Genomic DNA, 19409 nt, shown 5'->3' with positions numbered 1-19409 from the left:
AGTGCCTGCAGCCCAAGCAGCTCACACCCTGTTCTTCTTCAACCATCAGTACAACAAGGCATCGGGAGAGGCCGAGTAGTTGTAGCTCAGATTCGATGGACTCCGGAGCTCCCACTTGCCCTATATGATGCCCGGACGGTGCCCTGGCCTCCCTTCCCTCTTTTCCCCTCCCAGCACCATCGTTCCCCACCTCTGTCGCCTGCCATCCTCGCGTTGTGGTTGATTAATGAAAATATTCCATTTGCAAAAGAAAATTAAATTGATAAAGCATGTTAGATTTAGGTAAAGAGGTAGTGTGTCTGAAAAAACTGAGAATCGTAACTGTCATGTGATTTTGGAAGAGCGAGTTGAGTGATAAAAGGAGTTCGATTTGTGGTTAGTAGGTATGTCAATCTATGTTTAGAAGAACATATTTTTCTTCCATTGGAGAATAAACATTGTGCGCCTAGAAATAGGGCTCAGAAGAGAAATAACATGTAATTATATTTCTTTCAAGGAAATAATTTTTTGAGTGGTTTGAAGAAAATAAATACTACCATGTTTGTATGTATATTCATTGCTTGGGCCAATAAAACGACGCGGCACCTTCCAGTGACGGCCCAAAAGATATCCCTGAAGGGCCCGAGGGGACTGAAGCTTGACTCCTCCACCGACGTCTCCCTCCCCCGGCCGTCCAGCCGCTCCAGCGCGCCGCCTCCATCCCCAATCCACCAGCTCCTCCCGCCTCCCCGTCGACGTCCAGCCGCCCCCTCGCCGTACAGCTACTCCGGACCCCGTCGACGTCCAGCGCCGCCTCGCTCCCCATCGACCGGCGACTCCCTCGTCTTCCAGATCCGCCTCACCGCCTCGTCCTCCTGTTTCCCTCCCAGCCTGCACTGCATTGCTCAAGGAAGACCCAGACAAAGGTAGCAGCAGCTTGTACACTTCTTTCAGTACGGGTGTCGAAACCCTAGCAGTAGCAGAGTTCACTACTAGCAGCAATGGTCATTGTTTAGTAGGAAGTAGTATTTGACACTTCTCTTGAGGTTAAAAAGTGCTCCCTTTTTTTGTCCTTTTGAAAAGATTGGAGTACAGCAACCCTGGAGACTGATTACTAGTATATGATTCTGTTCAAAATCCATATAGTTTTATGATCCCAGTGCAAAGGAATTGACATTTTTAGTTGCCATCTCTCTATGTAGTATAGTGTGCTTTGAAAGTTTGTATAGGATGCACTAAATTTAGCTGTTGTCCGTTGTTGTCAGTTGTCACTAATACCTACTCCGTTGTTGTCAATTGTTAGTGTCAAAAACGTTTTTATATTATGGGACGAAGGGAGTATATTTTATTTACCACCGCAATGCATATATTTTTTTGGCAAGTTTTTTTGAAAATTCTTGTCATTGATAGAGCTGTGATGCATATATGTATGAATATCAATACCTGCAAGCTGTAGCAACTGTACCCTGGTTAGCAAGATGTAGCTTATGTATGAATGTCCTATTGTTTTCTCTTTATTGAGAAGTGACACTGCCACAGGGCAACCCTCTCCGTTGACAGGTCCACTGCGCGCGGAAGTCTTGTACGCACGGCCGGCAATGTGCACGCCACAACCAGCCACCGGCCGCATCCGGCTGAACGTCGGTGGGCAGGTGTTTGAGACGACGGCCGATACTCTCACAGGCGCGGGCGAGGGAACCATGCTCGGCACCATGTTGGAACCTTGCTGGAATGCCGGTGCCACCGGGGGCGTGCCCGAGCACTTCATCGACCGCGACCCGGTTTGCTTTGCCTCGCTCCTCAACATGCTCCGCACGGGCGAGCTCCACGTCCCGGCTGGCGTCCCAGAGCGGATGCTCTTCCGAGAAGCGTCCTACTACGGCCTCCTCAACTGCATCCGTGCTGCTCGCATCGGCGAGTTTGACCTCGACAGGGCCAGGTTGGTCACGTCAGTGCCGCCGGGTCGGGCGCCGATGGCCCGCCCGGTGATCCGCGCGGCCCCGGACGGAGGGTGCTGCGTCACGCACGGCCCCGTCGTGCGGGTTTACAATTGGATGCTCGAGGAGCCTTTGCCGATCTGCTTGACGCCCACCGAGCCGGTCCGCGACGCAGCCTACCTCGGCGACTCCATGCTCCTCGTCGGGGGCGGTGGCTTGGCGGCTTTCTCCGCCCTCACCGGCGACCTGACTCAGCACTTCCGCTTAGCGCACGCCGGCGTGAAGAAGTCTCCACTGTTTAACGCGGGGGCACTAGTGGCCTTTGATCAGCAAACCAAGGTTTTTGCTAGCTGCAATTCCAGGGATAGCGGCTACTACGGCATCGGTGTCTGGGACTGCATCACCGGCGAGCATACAGACTCCTTTTTGAACCAGAATCTTGACTGCGCTCTGGGCAACGCCAGCAAGCTTCAGTGGCTGGCAAGCACCAACGGCTAATGGTGATCAAGGCATGCTCACCGGAAGATTCTTGGTCGTCGTCTTCCATCACTCTGGTGGATTTCCGGGATATGAGCGTTGTTTGGTCATGGTGCAGCGACACCAGGGGCAAGGACCACAGGCGCGTTGTCGATGCTGTTGTGATGGAGGACGAGAGGTCGGTCCGCTTGATCAGCCAGAAGCATGATCTTGGGTTCCTCGACATCCGTTGCGAGAGCTCCGGCCTGCAGCCTTGGCCGCGGACAGATCAGAGCATGGTGACGGCCCCGACGTGCCATCCGAAGCTCGCCGTGCACAGCGGACTGCTCTTAGCATCCAAGGATGACACCATCTCGGTGTATGGCGGCCCAAATCATGACCACCTGAGGCTGGCGCTGCGAGGGAGCCAAGGCGGTGGCGCCATTGCCGACTTCTCGGTTGGGGGCGACCGTCTCTTCGCGGTGCATCATGAGGATAATGTCCTGGATGTCTGGGAGACCCTGCCGCGGCCACCTCCCATCGCCTAATATTTACTCCCTATCGTCATTGATTCACATTCGTACTAGTCTACTGGGTTAGATAGTGAGCCGGCTGTCATGGTTGTTTGTTTGGTTAGTGGTAGTCTGTGTGACTGACTTATTTGTGCTTTGAATTATATATAAAAAAGAAGACTTATTTGTGCTTTTGCTTTCATGATGAATTGTTGGGTGGCTAGTTGTACGTCTCAGAAGAGAATGAACTGACATCAGATGAAGGGTTTAATTTGAGTCCCAGTTTTATGCGCTTGAACTTCAGCTGCTTTGTTTCAACTTCAATAAAAATGGATGCGTGCATTGTAACCATGCAGAGGTTAGCGATTTCAGCCTCCTTTTCAAAAAAACGTACGTTTTGTGTCACTCTGGTAAACTGTACTCCCTTCGTAAACTATAAGAATGTTTAGAATACTAAAATAATGATCTAAATGATCTTATATTAGTTTACGGAGAGAGTATTTGTTATGTCGCTTCAAACTTGCAAGACCACATCTCATAATGAAAACGATAAGAAATCACAGGCGTAGACACACATGCTCCTAGCACTTGGTTTAGCTGCTTAGATAACATGACCGGTGAATCAGACACTGATACCTTTTTTTAGTACGAAGGCTCGCGGAGAGCCCGGCTTTGAATTAACAAAGCTATCAACCGGTTAGGAATTACAGACACACAACAGACCATATCGGGCCGACGATACAAGGGAGCACTCTAGGAAGCTTACAACTCAATGCAGCGCACAAGCACGAAAGGAAAATAAAACAAAGCCCATTGCTTGCACTAGCCGAAGATCACAACAGAACTGGTACCAAGGGTAGCGACCGGCAAGAGCAGGATGAGGACCTGCTAATACAAAATGTGAGAATGAACTAGGCTGGCTCCCGGGATGAAGAAATCCAAGCATGTTCCTCCTCTTGCGCCGCAGAGGGACCCTTCCCTCTCGCCTTGGGTCGAAAGGCGTCGAACCAACGGACCTGAGGAGCACCTAGAGCAGCAGAGGTGTCGACCTCGAGACCTGGAGCAACCGCAGAGCACAACCCCTTGGACATTGAGCACACAACATCCACCATACCGCTGCAACTTAGGACACCAGTAAACTGCAGGAAAGCCACCAGTAGATATAGCTGTTGAAGAAAGGCCGACAAGGACATCAAGGAAGACCGCGGAACATCGAGAAGCAAGGCCAGTCGGCCGTTGAAGAAGAGAACCAGGAGCCTACAGTCGGAAACGTGTTGCTATTGCTAGGAAGGGGAACCCTATCCCCTACCATCGGATCGAAGGCGCCGCACCGCCAGTCTTGAGCCAAACACACCGCAACCAATGGGCACCATCCTTGAGGGGAATGGAGGCAATGCTAGCCATGCAGATCCCGACGGAACCGTCACCGCCAAACAACCAGAGCCGCCCAAAGCTCGGACCTTTGACACACCTCACCCGAACACTGGACCCTCCCTAGGCGTCACCTCCAAGGAGGAGCACGGCACGAAACGCGCCGTTGCCGCCCAGGCCTAGCTGGATTTTCGGCTTTCACCCGAAGGAAGAACGAGGGTGGAGAGGGGAGGACCTCGGCTACACCTCCAAGGAGGAAGAACGATGCCAATGGCGTCACTGACGCTGGGCCGATCAAGCCGACCAACGGTTTCCCGCAGTCCCAAGCCTCACCACCGAGCACACGTACGCCAGCTCCAGATCTGGCGCTCGCGAGACCACTACTAGGGAAAAGCCTAGCAGTAGCGATGGTTTTTGGCTATCAGTAGCGCGGGTAGCCGCGCTATTGATACAACGCTACAACTAAAGCTTACCAGTAGCGCCTGCTGGCACGCGCTACTGCTATATCTACTTACTAGTAGTGCTTTCCCAAACAACCGCTACTGGTAATTACTAGTAGCGCTTCTCTCCACCCGCGCTACTACTATTTTTCCGTATTCTATTTCTTTTAAATTTTAGGTCGTATTCATACACCTTTATACGATTTTTCATACAGTAGCAATTTGGAGATTGTTTTTACATTATAATGAGTTATTAAATCACTAAGTGAAAGAATCGCGGATTAGTTTCACTTAGGATCCATCCACTTAAAACTAATCCGCGGTTCTTTCACCCAATGATATAATAACTTACTCATCATCATCATCATCATCATATTAATATAAAAACTCATGCATCATATCATCACGAATAACACTAGCTAATAATCATCATAGTTATTACCACCAACACTATTTAATCATCATAGTCATAGCTAATCACCATCAACACTAGCTAATATTAATCATTATAGTCATCACCACCAACACTCATTCTAGCTAGCTAATCACTCCTACTGCTCTCTCTCGGGTAAAATAGCATAGAACATGTGGAGCGCTCCTGATTCATCATATTGAAGCATGCAGATGAACCTGTCTCCTAATTGTGGGTTGCGCTTCTGATTGCTGCCCCCAAGTACTTCTCTGCGATCCTTTACAATTTTGTTTCAGCCTTTGACTATTAAGACTTGCTCGCTTCTAGAAATCCTGAATGCACTCATGTGCAATATAGGAAGTCTTGGCCGTATGCTAACCATGGACATGCGACCTTTAGCTTCGATCCATTGAGGCACAGCTATCATCGAGAGTCCCTGTTGAAGAACATCGTAGTAACATACTTAGCAATGAAGTTTAGCTTAAAAATAATGTATGCAAAAGATGCACTAAGGACAAATAGTAAAAATCTTACCATCTTTCCTAAATAGATGTGACTGTAGTTCAGTACGAACACTATTGGTCGCATCGTTTTGAGTACTAAGATTTATAAGTCCAGGAAAATAATTTGTCTTGACAGTATGAAGATCCTCAAGCCATGAAACATAATGACTTGTCTCCTCGCAGTTTAGTTCAGCCCCGGGACAATAGTAGGTCTTGTGTACCAAGCGCTGGACATGTTTGCTTGAATGGAAATAAGCTGTCAATAGAAATTAGTTGTCAAATATTTTTGAATAAACAATATCCAAGACATAAATATGGTTGAGAAAACTTACATAATGGTAGAACTGGAGGCGTCTGCACATCGACCCAGATGTCGATATTATTGTCAATATCATCTTTCGGACGAATATCAAAGGTGATAGGCATATCAAGCTCAAATGCATAAGCCTTGCATAGTGCTCTCCATTGTTTGCATTCAAAATGGGTATAGGTGTCTGTATTGTATAATTTTGCGGCAAAACTATAACCATGCTCGGTCCTCAAGTTAACTCTTTTTTACCTCCATAGTTTCCATAGTATTGAAACCAACCTTATCCAAGACATATATTCTTGCATGGAGGGGATACGCTAGTAAAATAGTAAAAAAATTAAATTATAAGTTGAAGCAAAAGAAGCAGAAGTCATGCTTAATTACGAAAAAAAACTTGTCGTACGTTGTGACTTACTCTATGCATTTCGAAGGTGTCATCCAGCTTGATGCTGAAGCGCCAACCACCAACTAGGTGAGGCCTGTCGCACAGGCCGCGCTCGTCTTCGCAGTATTCGCACATACCTAATTCCTTTTCGTCGTCAAACATTTCCTATGTTCATACTTGAAACATTAATTAAAAATCGACCGAAGGCAACTACCAAGGAACTCAACACACATATCACTATTACTCAATATGCAACGGGTTCACTTTAGGTCTGTCGAGTCTTCCTTCCTAAACTCTCATCTCACGTATATGGTGGGCACTCCCTCTCTGATATTGCGACCATTGGTGATGGTCGCTACTCCTCCTTTCCCTAGTGCATTACAAATATCTAGCACAAGGAAAAGAAGGAGAAGCGACCCCCACGACAACAGTCGGCATTCTTCTTCTCTCATATATGGTGGACACTCCGTCACCGATTTTTCGACTGTCGATGATGGTCGCTAATCCTTCTTCCCCTAGTGCATAACAAAGGTCTAACACAAAGAGAAGAAGGAAAAGCGACCCCAACAACAACAGTCGGCATTCTTCTCTCATATATGGTGGAGACTCTCCCTCACCGAATTTTGGACAGTCATGTATGGAGCCCCGACAGACTTAAAGTCAACTTGAAATGTCATTTAATTCTCTTTCTAGAAAATCCGGGGGACTCAATATTTCCTACATATTGTAGCACAAGTCATGCTTAAATTCACGGAAAAATCCGGCAGGACCTTTGCTAAAATAGGACATATCGAGAGCCTAAAATTTGCCGGAACAGAAATGAATCAACACTCCGGCAAAACATAGGTCACTGGGAAATGAATGAACACCTCGCACATTAGCATAAACTGGTGGTCATTGCATTTCAATGGTTCAATATTGACAAAAACATTTCAATATATCTTATAATCCGAACATTTCATTTGATTAAGAAGCATAACTAAATACCCTAGTTCGGATGTAGAGGAATGTGGAGGAGGAGGTGGACTTTTAGCTCACTGACTCGGGTGTAGAGGAAGTGGAGGTAGCTCGGATGACTATCACTCCAAGGAGACATAACTAAGCCTGCATACTCCATCAAGTAAAATTTTAATCAGATCATCAAATCTCATATACCATTCTTTGATGACAAAGTGATAATGACATAAAAAATAAACTAGTTTTATTTAATTTTCTTACTAAAAATAAACTAGTTCTATAGTAAAATTTTAATTAGATCATCAAATCTCATATACCTAAATTTTCTTACTAAAAAACTAGTTATATTAATTCAACTAGTTCAACTTAACACTTACTAAAAATAATAATAAACTAGTTCTTACTAAAAATAAATTAGTTCTTACTAAAAGTAAACTAGTTCTATTAATTTAACTAGTTCAACTAAGCACTTACTATAAATAAAAATAAACTAATTATTAGTAAAAATAAACCAGTTCAACTAGTTCTATTAATTTTCTTACTAATTCTATTAAACACTTACTAAAAACAATAAAAAATTTACATTATACAAGAACAGTGGGCGGCCGGAGGAGGAGGGAGGAGGGGCGAACGGGGGAGGAGGGAGGAGGGGGCGGCCGAAGGAGGAGGGCGGAGGGGGTGGTGATACGTCTCCAGCGTATCTATAATTTTTGATTGTTCCATGCTATTATATTACCCGTTTTGGATGTTTATGGGCTTTATTTTACACATTTATATCATTTTTGGGACTAACCTACTAACCGGAGGCCCAGCCCGTATTGCTGTTTTTTTGCCTATTTCAGTATTTCGAAGAAAAAAATATCAAACGAAGTCCAAACGGAACGAAACCTTCGGGAGCGTGATTTTTGGAACGAACGTGATCCAGGGGACTTGGAGTGCAAGTCAAGAAGCAGTCGAGGCGGCCACGAGGGTGGAGGGCGCGCCCACCCCTACAGGGTGTGTCCCCTATCTCGTGGGCCCCTCAAGCGGCCACCGACCTACTTCTTCCTCCTATGTATACCCACGTACTCCGAAAACATCTAGGGAGCCAACGAAAAGCTATTTCCACCGCCGTAACCTTCTGTATCCGCGAGATCCCATCTTGGAGCCTTCGCCAGCGCTCCACCGGAGGGGAAATCAACCACGGAGGGCTTCTACATCAACACCATAGCCCCTCCGATGAGTTGTGAGTAGTTTACCACAGACATTCGGGTCCATAGTTATTAGCTAGATGGCTTATTCTCTCTTTTTGAATCTTAATACCATGTTCTCCTCGATCTTCTTGGCGATCTATTCGATGTAACTCTTTTTGCGGTGTGTTTGTCGAGATCCGATGAATTGTGGGTTTATGATCAAGTTTATCTATGAGAAATATTTGAATCTCCTCTGAATTCTTTTATGAGCAAGTCTCGTAGCATGCACATATGGTTAAAGTTGTGTAACAAATTTGAAACATGAGGTGTTCTTAGATTGTGCATCCTTATGAGTGGCGGCCGGGGAAGAGCGATGGTCTTTTCCTACCAATCTATCCCTCTAGGAGCATGCGCGTAGTGCTTGGTTTTTGATGACTTGTAGATTTTTTTCAATAAGTATATGAGTTCTTTTGACTAATATTGAGTCCATGGATTATACGCACTTTTACCTTTCCATCATTGCTAGCCTCTTTGGTACCGTGCATTGTCCTTTCTCACCTTGAGAGTTGGTGCAAACTTCACCGGTGCATCCAAACCCCGTGATATGATATGCTCTATCACATATAAACCTCCTTATATCTTCCTCAAAATAGCCACCATACCTACCTATTATGGCATTTCCATAGCCATTCCGAGATATATTGACATGCAACTTTCCACCGTTCCGTTTATCATCATGACACGCATTATAATTGTCATATTACCATTGCATGATCATGTAGTTGACATCGTATTTGTGGCAAGGCCACTTTGCATAATTTTTCATACATGTCACTCTTGATTCATTGCACCATCTTGGTACACCGCCGGAGGCATTCATATAGAGTCATATCTTGTTCTGGTTTTGAGTTGTAATTCATAAGTTGTAAATCAATAAAAGTGTGATATCATCATTATTAGAGCATTGTCCCCAAAAAAAAGGCCAAAAAGAAAAAAAAGGCCAAAAAAAGGCCCAAAAAAGGAAAAAAGGAAAGAAAGGAAAAAAATAAAAAAATAAAAAGGGGGCAATGTTACTATCTCTTTTCCACACTTGTGCTTCAAAGTAGCACCATGTTCTTCATATAGAGAGTCTCATATGTTGTCACTTTTATATACTAGTGGGAATTTTTCATTATAGAACTTGGCTTGTATATTACTACGATGGGCTTCCTCAAAAGGCCCTAGGTCTTCGTGAGCAAGCAAGTTGGATGCACACCCACTAGTTTTCTTTTATTGAGTTTTCATACATTTATAGCTCTAGTGCATCCGTTGCATGGCAATCCCTACTCCTCATGTTGACATCAATTGATGGGCATCTCCATAGCCCGTTGATTATCCTCGTCAATGTGAGACTTTCTCTTTTTTGTCTTCTCCACACAATCCCCATCATCATATTCTATTCCACCCATAGTGCTATATCCATGGCTCACGCTCATGTATTGCGTGAAAGTCGAAAAAGTTTGAGATTATTTAAGTACGAAACAATTGCTTGGCTTGTCATCGGGGGTGTATAATTTGGGAGCATTTTTGTGTGACGAAAATGAATCATAGCCTAACTATATGATTTTGTAGGGATGAACTTTCTTTAGCCATGTTATTTTGAGAAGACATGATTGCTTTGATTAGTATGCTTGAGTATTACTATTTCTTATGTCAATATGAACTTTTATTTTGAATCATTTGGATCTGAACATTCATGCCAAAACAAAGAAAATTACATTGAGAATTATGGTAGGTAGCATTTCACATCAAAAATTCTGTTTTTATCATTTACCTACTCGAGGACGAGCAGAAATTAAGCTTGGGGATGCTTGATACGTCTCCAACGTATCTATAATTTTTGATTGTTCCATGCTAGTATATTACCCGTTTTGGATGTTTATTGGCTTTATTTTACACATTTTATATCATTTTTGGGACTAACCTACTAACCGGAGGCCCAGCCCGTATTGCTGTTTTTTTGCTTATTTCAGTATTTCGAAGAAAAGGAATATCAAACGGAGTCCAAACAGAATGAAACCTTCGGGAGCGTGATTTTCGGAACGAACGTGATCCAGAGGACTTGGAGTGCAAGTCAAGAAGCAGTCGAGGCGGCCACGAGGGTGGAGGGCGCGCCCACCCCTACAAGGCGCGTCCCCGTATCTTGTGGGCCCCTCGGACGGCCACCGACCTACTTCTTCCTCCTATATATACCCACGTACCCCGAAAACATCTAGGGAGCCAACGAAAACCTATTTCCACCGCCGTAACCTTCTGTATCCGCGAGATCCCATCTTGGGGCCTTCGCCGATGCTCCACCGGAGGGGGAATCGACCATGAAGGGCTTCTACATCAACACCATAGCCCCTCCGATGAGTTGTGAGTAGTTTACCACAGACCTTCGGGTCCATAGTTATTAGCTAGATGGCTTCTTCTCTCTTTTTGGATCTTAATACCATGTTCTCCTCGATCTTCTTGGAGATCTATTCGATGTAACTCTTTTTGCGGTGTGTTTGTCGAGATCCGATGAATTGTGGATTTATGATCAAGTTTATCTATGAGAAATATTTGAATCTCATCTGAATTCTTTTATGTATGATTGAGTTATCTTTGCAAGTCTCTTCGAATTATCAGTTTGGTTTGGCCTACTAGATTGATCTTTCTTGCAATGGGAGAAGTGCTTAGCTTTGGGTTCAATCTTGCGGTGTCCTTTCCCAGTGATAGCAGGGGCAGCAAGGCACATATTGTATTATTTGCCATCGAGGATAAAAAGATGGGGTTTATATCATATTGCATGAGTTTATCCCTCTACATCATGTCATCTTTTTTAATGCGTTACTCTGTTCTTATGAACATAATACTCTAGAAGGATGTTGGATAGTGGTCGATGTGTGGAGTAATAGTAGTAGATGCAGGCAGGAGTCGATCTACTTGTCACGGACGTGATGCCTATATACATGATCATGCCTAGATAATCTCATAATTATTCGCTTTTCTATCAATTGCTCGACAGTAATTTGTTCACCCACGGTAATACTTATGCTATCTTGAGAGAAGCCACTAGTGAAACCTATGGCCCCTGGGTCTATCTTTTATCATATAAGCTTTCAATCTACTTTTATTTGCATCTTTACTTTTCCAATCTATATCATAAAATACCAAAAATATATTTATCTTATCATACTTTCTCTATCAGATCTCACTTTTGCAAGTGGCCGTGAAGGGATTGACAACCCCTTTATTGCGTTGGTTGCGAGTTCATTGTTTGTTTGTGTAGGTGCGTGTGACTGTTGAGGAGCCTCCTACTGGATTAATACCTTGGTTCTCAAAAACTGAGGAAAATACTTACACTACTATTGCTGCATCACCCTTTCCTCTTCAAGGAAAACCAATGCAAGCTCAAGACGTAGCAGGTGGCCGGTGGAGGAGAGAGGAGGGGCGCCCGGTGGAGGAGGGAGGAGGGGGCGGATGGAGAAGCAGGGAGGAGGGACTACCTCAGTGGAGGAGGAACGGCGGCTGCGGGCGACGGCGGTCGTTGGGGAACGGCGGCGGCGACGGACGACGAGGGCGCGAGGGAGAAAGTGAGTGAAAGGGAGAGTGAGGGGGTCTCGGTCGCGCAGAGATGATAAGGTAGGGATAATAGTAGTGCGTGTCGAAGAAAAGCGCTACTACTACGGAGAATATCAGTAGTGCGGTATCTGGATACGCGCTGCTACTAAGTGGGGCTAGCCATTATGCCCCAGTTCAAATTTAGCAGCAACGCGTTTTGCTAAAACGCGCTGCTGCTGAAAGGATAGCAGTAGCGCATCATACTGACACGCGCTACTACTAAGTAGCACAACGCCTCATTTTACCCAACGCGTGCTAATATTCTGTGTATAAACTTTTCCCTAGTAGTGGACACTAGCAGCGGGAGACGGCGGTGCAGAGGGAGTCAAAGAGGAGGGAGACAGACCTCAGATAGAGCGAGGAGGGGGAGCTCCGCGCCGCAGCCAGCCCCTATCGGCAGCTCACCACCCGCGTGGTCAAGCAAGCCGGCCAGAATCACCCGCAACCGGCTCCAGCCTAGAGGACCCCATTGCCTCGCCAAGAAGGACCGCCGCCCCAGATCCGAAAACCTCCGCCAGGAACGAAGCGTCGGAGGCCTCGCCGCCACCTTCCCCTGCGTCCGCGGGAAATTGCCCGGCGATATCCTCAGGTGGCGGCGAGGGAGAACGAGGGATGGGGGATGGCGGCGCGGGGGCAACCCTAGTCGCCACCCGTGTTGCCCAGGCGGACGACGCAGGCGTCGGGGGACCAGACACTAGTACTTGCTACTCCCTCCGTTAAGTTGTACCAAGTCTCACCCCGGAAAAGAAAAAAATTGTACCAAGTCTCCTCTGCTAGAACAAGTCCTGCCTCCGGTGAATCAGACACTTATTTTGTACAGGGAGGGTAGATGTAGTTCTCTGCTAGAAAGTCCTGCCTCCAACATCGAGTCTGTTCACTTTGCCCAAAATCACGACCAGAAACCACTATCTTTCCCCAAAAAATTTCTCCAACCGAGCCTCGCCCCTTAACAGAAATATAGAGTCTTTTTCCAACACCGTCCAAGCAGTAGCGAACCTAGAAAAACAGAGAGACGAAGCGAGTCGGGGGCACTAACAGGAAACCTGCTGCTAAGAGCTCGAAATCAGGACTAAGCTACAGGGCAAAAATCTGTTAACCACGCATCTAAAGTTATGAGGCACAAAGGACATAATCTGCCGGACACAAACATCAAACAGGAAACTAGCAGACAGCAATATGATAAGCCATCAACATGCATCATCCCCAGACACGTGAAGATGCCACCAGAAGCTTCGGTCTTCAGTATTTGGGAGAGAAGAAACTGATCATGCACCAGCTTCAGACACGGGCGAAGTCGAAGAAGCAAGCCAAGAAGCTTCGGCCATCAGGACCTGTACTCCTTTCTGAAGCACCTTCCCATCAGCATCTTTCAAGACACCTGACCAATACATCAGAAACGAACACACGGTAAAAACCACACTTGTAGAGGATCTCACTATATGATTCTCAAAGGCGATCTTGTTCCTCACTGTCCAGACCCCCCCAACAAACAGCAGCAATAGCAACCATGCACAGTTTACTCCCCCCGGCAAATATGAAAACAGCCAAGTGAAACTTTGCCACAAATTCTTAGGCACGCAAGAGGCCCCAACAACATTACCAGTAGTTCCCCAAACCGCTTTTGCAATAAAAGTCCAACTCCAACGCACAACCTTAAACGGACGTCCGTTTTGCCTGGATTCTGTCCGTTTGGGTAGGGCAATGAGATCGTGTCTGGGTCTGTTCTGGGATGCGATGGTCGTGCGCCCAACGCACGGACGAATCCTTTGGCCTCATCTTGTCCGCCACGGCCAAAAATGCCCATATATACATATTTCAATGTTCAAAACTAGTTTGCACGTCCAAATATTAATTGTCTGAAAAAAATAGTTTTAACAACCCAATCGAAATTGCCTCTAATAAAATAGTTTTACAATCAAATCAAAATTGTCTTGAATGAACATAAATGAACCAATACATCTATTGGTTGCCAATGTGATTTCACATGTGTTTAACCAAGTCATTTTGAAAATCCAAATGAGTGTGCCAATCACGCATTTCAGGATGAAATTTGGCAAACTGTTCAAACGTGGTTGGTTCTTGGTGTAGGGGCTCAACATTTTCACATTGAAAATCAAATCCTTGGTCGAAGATGTTGTTATCACGCTCGTCCTCGACGATCATGTTGTGCATGCTCACACAAGCAGTCATCACCTCCCAAAGCTTCCCTTCATCCCATGTCAGTGCAGGGTTTCGAACGATACCCCATCGGGATTGAAGCACACCAAAAGCACATTCCACATCCTTTCTAGCACTCTCTTGCATTTGGGCAAATCTCTTTCTCTTCTCACCTTGGGGGTTCAAGATTGTCTTTACAAAAATTGACCACTGAGAATATATACCATCAGCTAGGTAGTATCCCTTGTTGTATTGGTGGCCGTTGATCTCAAAGTTGACAGGTGAGGAGTGGCCTTCTGCAAGCCTTGCGAAGACTGGAGAACGCTGCAGCACGTTGATATCATTGTGAGAACCTATCATGCCGAAGAAAGAATGCCATATCCAAAGATCTTACGAAGCCACCGCTTCTAATATGACAATGCACGCTTTAACATGCCCCTTGTACTGGCCCTGCCAAGCAAATGGACAGTTCTTCCACTCTCACTGCATACAATCCATGCTGCCAAGCATGCCTGGAAAGCCTCTAGTTGCGTTGATCGCCAACAACCTTTCTGTATCAACGGCATTTGGCTGCCTCAAGTACTCAGGGCCAAACACTGCCACCAGGCCTTGCAGAAGTTGTACAGTGACAACAGACACGTCGACTCACTCATGCACACGTAAGCATCCACCAGATCGCCTGGAATTCCATATGCAAGTATGCGGATGGCTGCGGTGCATTTCTGGTAAGAGGAGAATCCAAGCTTGCCAAGTCATCCGTCTTGCACTCAAAGTATGGGTCATGAGCAACCACTCCCTATCGGATACGATTGAACAGATGCCTTGCCATACAAAAACGGCGACGGGATTTATCCGGCTTGAAGAGCGGGGTATTCGCAAAGTAATCAACATAGAGCAGGGCGTGGGTTCCCTCTCTGTTGCGGTTCAGGTTGGGAGCACGGCCAGGGACTGATCCCCTGTACCAAGGAAGTTGTCGTTCAATGTGGTCGTGAATGACCAGTGCAACCACCACAAAATCTTCATCATCTGCGAAAGAATCGTCCGATGAATAAATGAAGTGGTGGAAGAAAAATTCATCTCCACTGTCCATATCTTTGTGGGCAAAGTGTCAAAAACACCTTACATTCGTGGTGGCAAAGAGGTCGCGATGATCACCTCGATGCAGTAGGGGTGGTTGGCGGCCGGCTACTGTTCGCTCCGGAGCACCCAACGGAAGCTGTCGTGGTCCAGATCTATCGCCGGCGGTCGTATCCCCTATGGCACCGGCTACGACGGCGATGGCCAAATCTCCTCCAAGCGACAGTCAGAACTCCTACGAAAGCGCGGGCATGGTGGCGGCCATGTCGAGACGTGGTTTGGTATGGGCGGTCGGGGGGGGGGGCGGGGGGGGGGGGGGGTGAGTAGTGAGGAGGCGGCCGGAGAATACTGGTGGCACTAGCGGCGGGGTGGGCGGGGGAGAGCGGGTGAAGGCGTTGGAGGCGAATGGAGTGCCAGTGTCCCCGACAGGCGGGCCACGGGGAGGACAAGGGCGTGCGTCCAGCCCATCCGTGCGATATCTGTTTCACCCCAAACTCGGCACAAGTTTGGGCCGGAAATGGATCGAAAGCGGACGAAATCTGGACATTTGTCCGTTTGGGGCCGCACGTTGGGCCGCGCTATTTGTCTGTTCTATCCTAAATGGACGCATCCGGACGGAATGGGGGCGCACGCTGGAGTTGGCCTAACACCCAAAGAAATGATGGTTTGCATTTCCCTCGGTTCCATAATATAAGAGCGTTTTTTTTAATACTCAGTATCATGTTGTATATTCATCGCTTGGGCCAATAGAGAAGGTGCCGTTTGCACTGATGGTGGCGGCCCAAGACATAGCTGAAGGGCCCGAGTGGACTGAAGCTTGACCCTACACCCGCTGCCGCCCCCACTCCTCCAGCGCCGTCTCTCTCCCCTTCCCCTCCAGCCACTCCAGCGCGCCGCCTCCATCCCCAATCCACCGCCGCCTCCGGCCTCCTCCATCGTTCCAGCGCTGCCTTGTCGACGTCCAGCCGCCCCCTCGCCGTCCAGCCACTCCAGACCCCCTTGACGTCCAGCAACTCCAGCGCCGCCTCTCTCCCCATCGACCGGCGCCTCCCTCGTCTTCCAGATCCGCCCCACCGCCTCGTCCTCCTGTTTCCCTCCCAGCCCAGCGCCTCCCAACCAACGTGCATTGCTCAAGCAATACACAGAAAAAGGTAGCGGCATCTTGTACACTTCTTTCAGTACGGGTGTCGAAACCCTAGCAGCAGCAGAGAGTTCTCTACTGGCAGCAATTGGTCATTGTTTAGTAATAAGATGCACTATATTTGGTTGCTGTCCATTATTGACACTTCTCTTGAGGTTAAAAAAATGCTCTCTTTTTTTGTCATTTTGAAAAGGTTGGAGTACAGTAACCCTGGAGACTGTGATTACTATACGGTTCAGTTCAAAACCTATTTAGTTTTATGATCCCAGTGCAAAGGAATTGACATTTTAGTTGCCATCTGTCTATGTAGTAGTGTGCTGTGAAACTTGATTGAAGTTTGTTTGTACTAGGATGCACTATATTTGGTTGCTGTCCGTTGTTGTCACTAATGGAGCTGAATGCATATGCAAGTTTCTTGAAAACTGTTGTCATTGATAGAGCTGTGATGCATATGTTTGTGAATGTAGCTACTGAGTTGTAGCCTATGCATATGTTTGTGACTGTCTTATTGTTGTCTTTCTATTGAAGGTCTTACGAAATCAGGAAGGTGTAGCCCAACGAAGGCCAAGTTTGAGAAGTGACAGTGCCGCAACACAACCCTCTCCATTGACAGGTCCACTGCGCCCGGAAGTCTTATACACACAGCCGGCCATGTGCACACCACAAACAGCCTCCGGCCGCATCCGGCTGAACGTCGGCGGGCAGGTGTTCGAGACGACGGCCGACACTCTCAGAGGCGCAGGCGAGGGAACCATGCTCGCCGCCATGTTGGAACCCTGCTGGAATGCCGGCGCCACCGGGGGCGTGCCCGAGTACTTCATCGACCGCGACCCGGCCTGCTTTGCCTCGCTCCTCAACATGCTCCGCACGGGCGAGCTGCATGTCCCGGCCGGCGTCCCGGAGCGGATGCTCTTCCAGGAGGCGTCCTACTACGGCCTCCTCGACCGTGTCCGCGCCACTCGCATCGGTGAGCTCGACCTCAGCAGGACCCGGCTGGCGGCATCCGTGCCGCCGGGGCGGGCGCCGGTGGACCGCCCGGCCGTCCGCGCAGCGCCAGACGGAGGGTGCTGCGTCACGCATGGCCCCATCGTGCGGGTCTACAACTGGATGCTCGAGGAGCGTCAGCCAGTCTGCCTCACGCCTGTTGAGCCGGTCCGCGATGCTGTCTACCTCAGCGACACCACGCTCCTCGTTGGGGGACGTGGCATGGCAGCATTCTCCGTGCTCACCGGCGATCTGAGTCACCACTTCCGCATAGCGCACGAGGGCAAGAAGACAGCTCGGCTTTTTAACGCGAGGGCGCTGGCCTTTGACCAGCAAACAAACGTCTTTGCTAGCTGCAACAACTCGGGCATAACTCCAGAAATTGGCTACGGCATCGGTGTTTGGGACTGCATCACCGGCGAACAAACAAGCTATTTCTTTGACCGGAAGTACGTCTACGCTCTGACCGACGCCAGCAAGCTTCAGTGGTTGGCAAGCACCAACGCTCTCATGGCGGTCAAGGCATGCTTACCGAAAGATGCTTTTTCACCGTCTTCCATCACTCTGGTGGATTTCCGGGATATGAGTGTTGTGTGGTCATGGTCCGTCGGCAGCCGGAGATTGGATGAAAAGCATGTTGCCGATGCCGTCGTGATGGAGGACGAGAGGTCGGTCCGCTTGATCAGCCAGAACCATGATCTCGGGTTCCTCGACATCCGTTCTCGGGGCTCTTTCCAGCAGCCGTGGACATATCAGAGCAAGGCGACGACTCCGATATGCTATCCGAAGCTCGCCGTGCATGGTGGGCTGCTCTTAGCGTCCAAGGATGACACCATCTCGGTATATGGCGGCCCAAATCATGACCACCTGAGGCTGGCGCTGCGTGGGAGCCAAGGCGGTGGCGCCATTGCCGACTTCTCGGTTGGGGGCGACCGTCTCTTCGCGGTGCATCATGAGGACAACGTGCTGGATGTGTGGGAGACACTGCCACCTCCCATCGCCTAATATTTAGGCTATCGTCATTGATCTACATTCGTACCAGTCTACCGGGGCTTGGATAGTGAGCCGGCTTGAGATCGTAATATATATTTGTGCTTTGGTGATGAATTGCTGGGTGGTTAGTTGTACGTCTGAGAAGAAGATGAACTGAGGTAAGATGAAGTGTTTAATTTGAGTCGCACCTGCTTAATTAGTTTTTTTAGGGGTACCTGCTTAATTAGATTAACTGAGGTAAGATGAAGGTAGACCTCACTTGCCAGCACTCCCCTATAACTTATGGGTTCTAGTCAGCACATTGAGAATTAAATTAGGATTTGATCACCCGTGAGTGATGCTATTTTTGCTTCTAATTTTATTCTCCGTTACTGAATACTAGGACCTTTTTTCTTAGTTTTCATGTTATAACAAAATCAAAGTTGGTAGCGTACTTGCTGCATTCAAGACTACCCGAGGAATGCAAGATCCTGTCAATATCTCCCCTTCGAGGACTCTTTCACCTGGTCTTTTAAAGGGCAAGCAGGTATCATTGCACAGATCAAGGGACTGATTTATATTCCTTAGAAGGCCTTGAAATCCATTTTATGGTGTGCAAAATTATTAGCTTCTATGGAGTTAAAAAATTAAGGACCATCAAGTCAATTAGCATCACCCAACCGAATCAGTGGACCTGGATATAGTCACAATCCGAATTAAGACCTTGCACTCCTAGGAACACACTTGAAAACAGCTCCACTAATTTGCTGGGCACACAATAGCTCGGCAGATAGGTTGAACTGAATAATTAGACGCAATGGGTAGCAACTTTTATATTATCAGCCGTGGGCATCAATAGCATACCTCTAAGGAACTGATATCCAAGAAGGTGGAGTCTCATCTGACTTAATATGCATTGAAACATTGACATCCCCAATGTCAGAAACCCACTGAACAACTGCATAACGCTCAACGCGGGACTGGGGCGTCAATTCAGGAGACATAAGACGCGTGTTA

At 47.5% G+C, this 19409-nt stretch overlaps 1 protein-coding gene and 1 pseudogene across 1 annotated transcript; both read left to right on the top strand.

Annotated features, from left to right (window-relative positions):
- The first annotated feature begins 1536 nt into the window (after nt 1–1536).
- On the top strand, nt 1537–2920 carry LOC123097965 (BTB/POZ domain-containing protein At2g24240-like; annotated as a pseudogene).
- Nucleotides 2921–16105: 13185 nt separating this feature from the next.
- Nucleotides 16106–18865, top strand: LOC123097955 (BTB/POZ domain-containing protein At2g24240). The gene is made up of 2 exons (XM_044519820.1): nt 16106–16446; nt 16965–18865. Exon 2 carries the CDS (start codon nt 17088–17090, stop codon nt 18423–18425), a length of 1338 nt encoding a protein of 445 aa, XP_044375755.1. The 5' UTR covers nt 16106–16446; nt 16965–17087; the 3' UTR covers nt 18426–18865.
- The last annotated feature ends 544 nt before the right edge of the window (nt 18866–19409 follow it).

Source organism: Triticum aestivum, chromosome 1B, assembly GCF_018294505.1.
Source record: "Triticum aestivum cultivar Chinese Spring chromosome 1B, IWGSC CS RefSeq v2.1, whole genome shotgun sequence".
Lineage (NCBI taxonomy): Eukaryota > Viridiplantae > Streptophyta > Magnoliopsida > Poales > Poaceae > Triticum > Triticum aestivum.
Note: the sequence above shows the minus strand (reverse complement) of the source record. Positions and strands in the feature narration are given on the sequence as shown.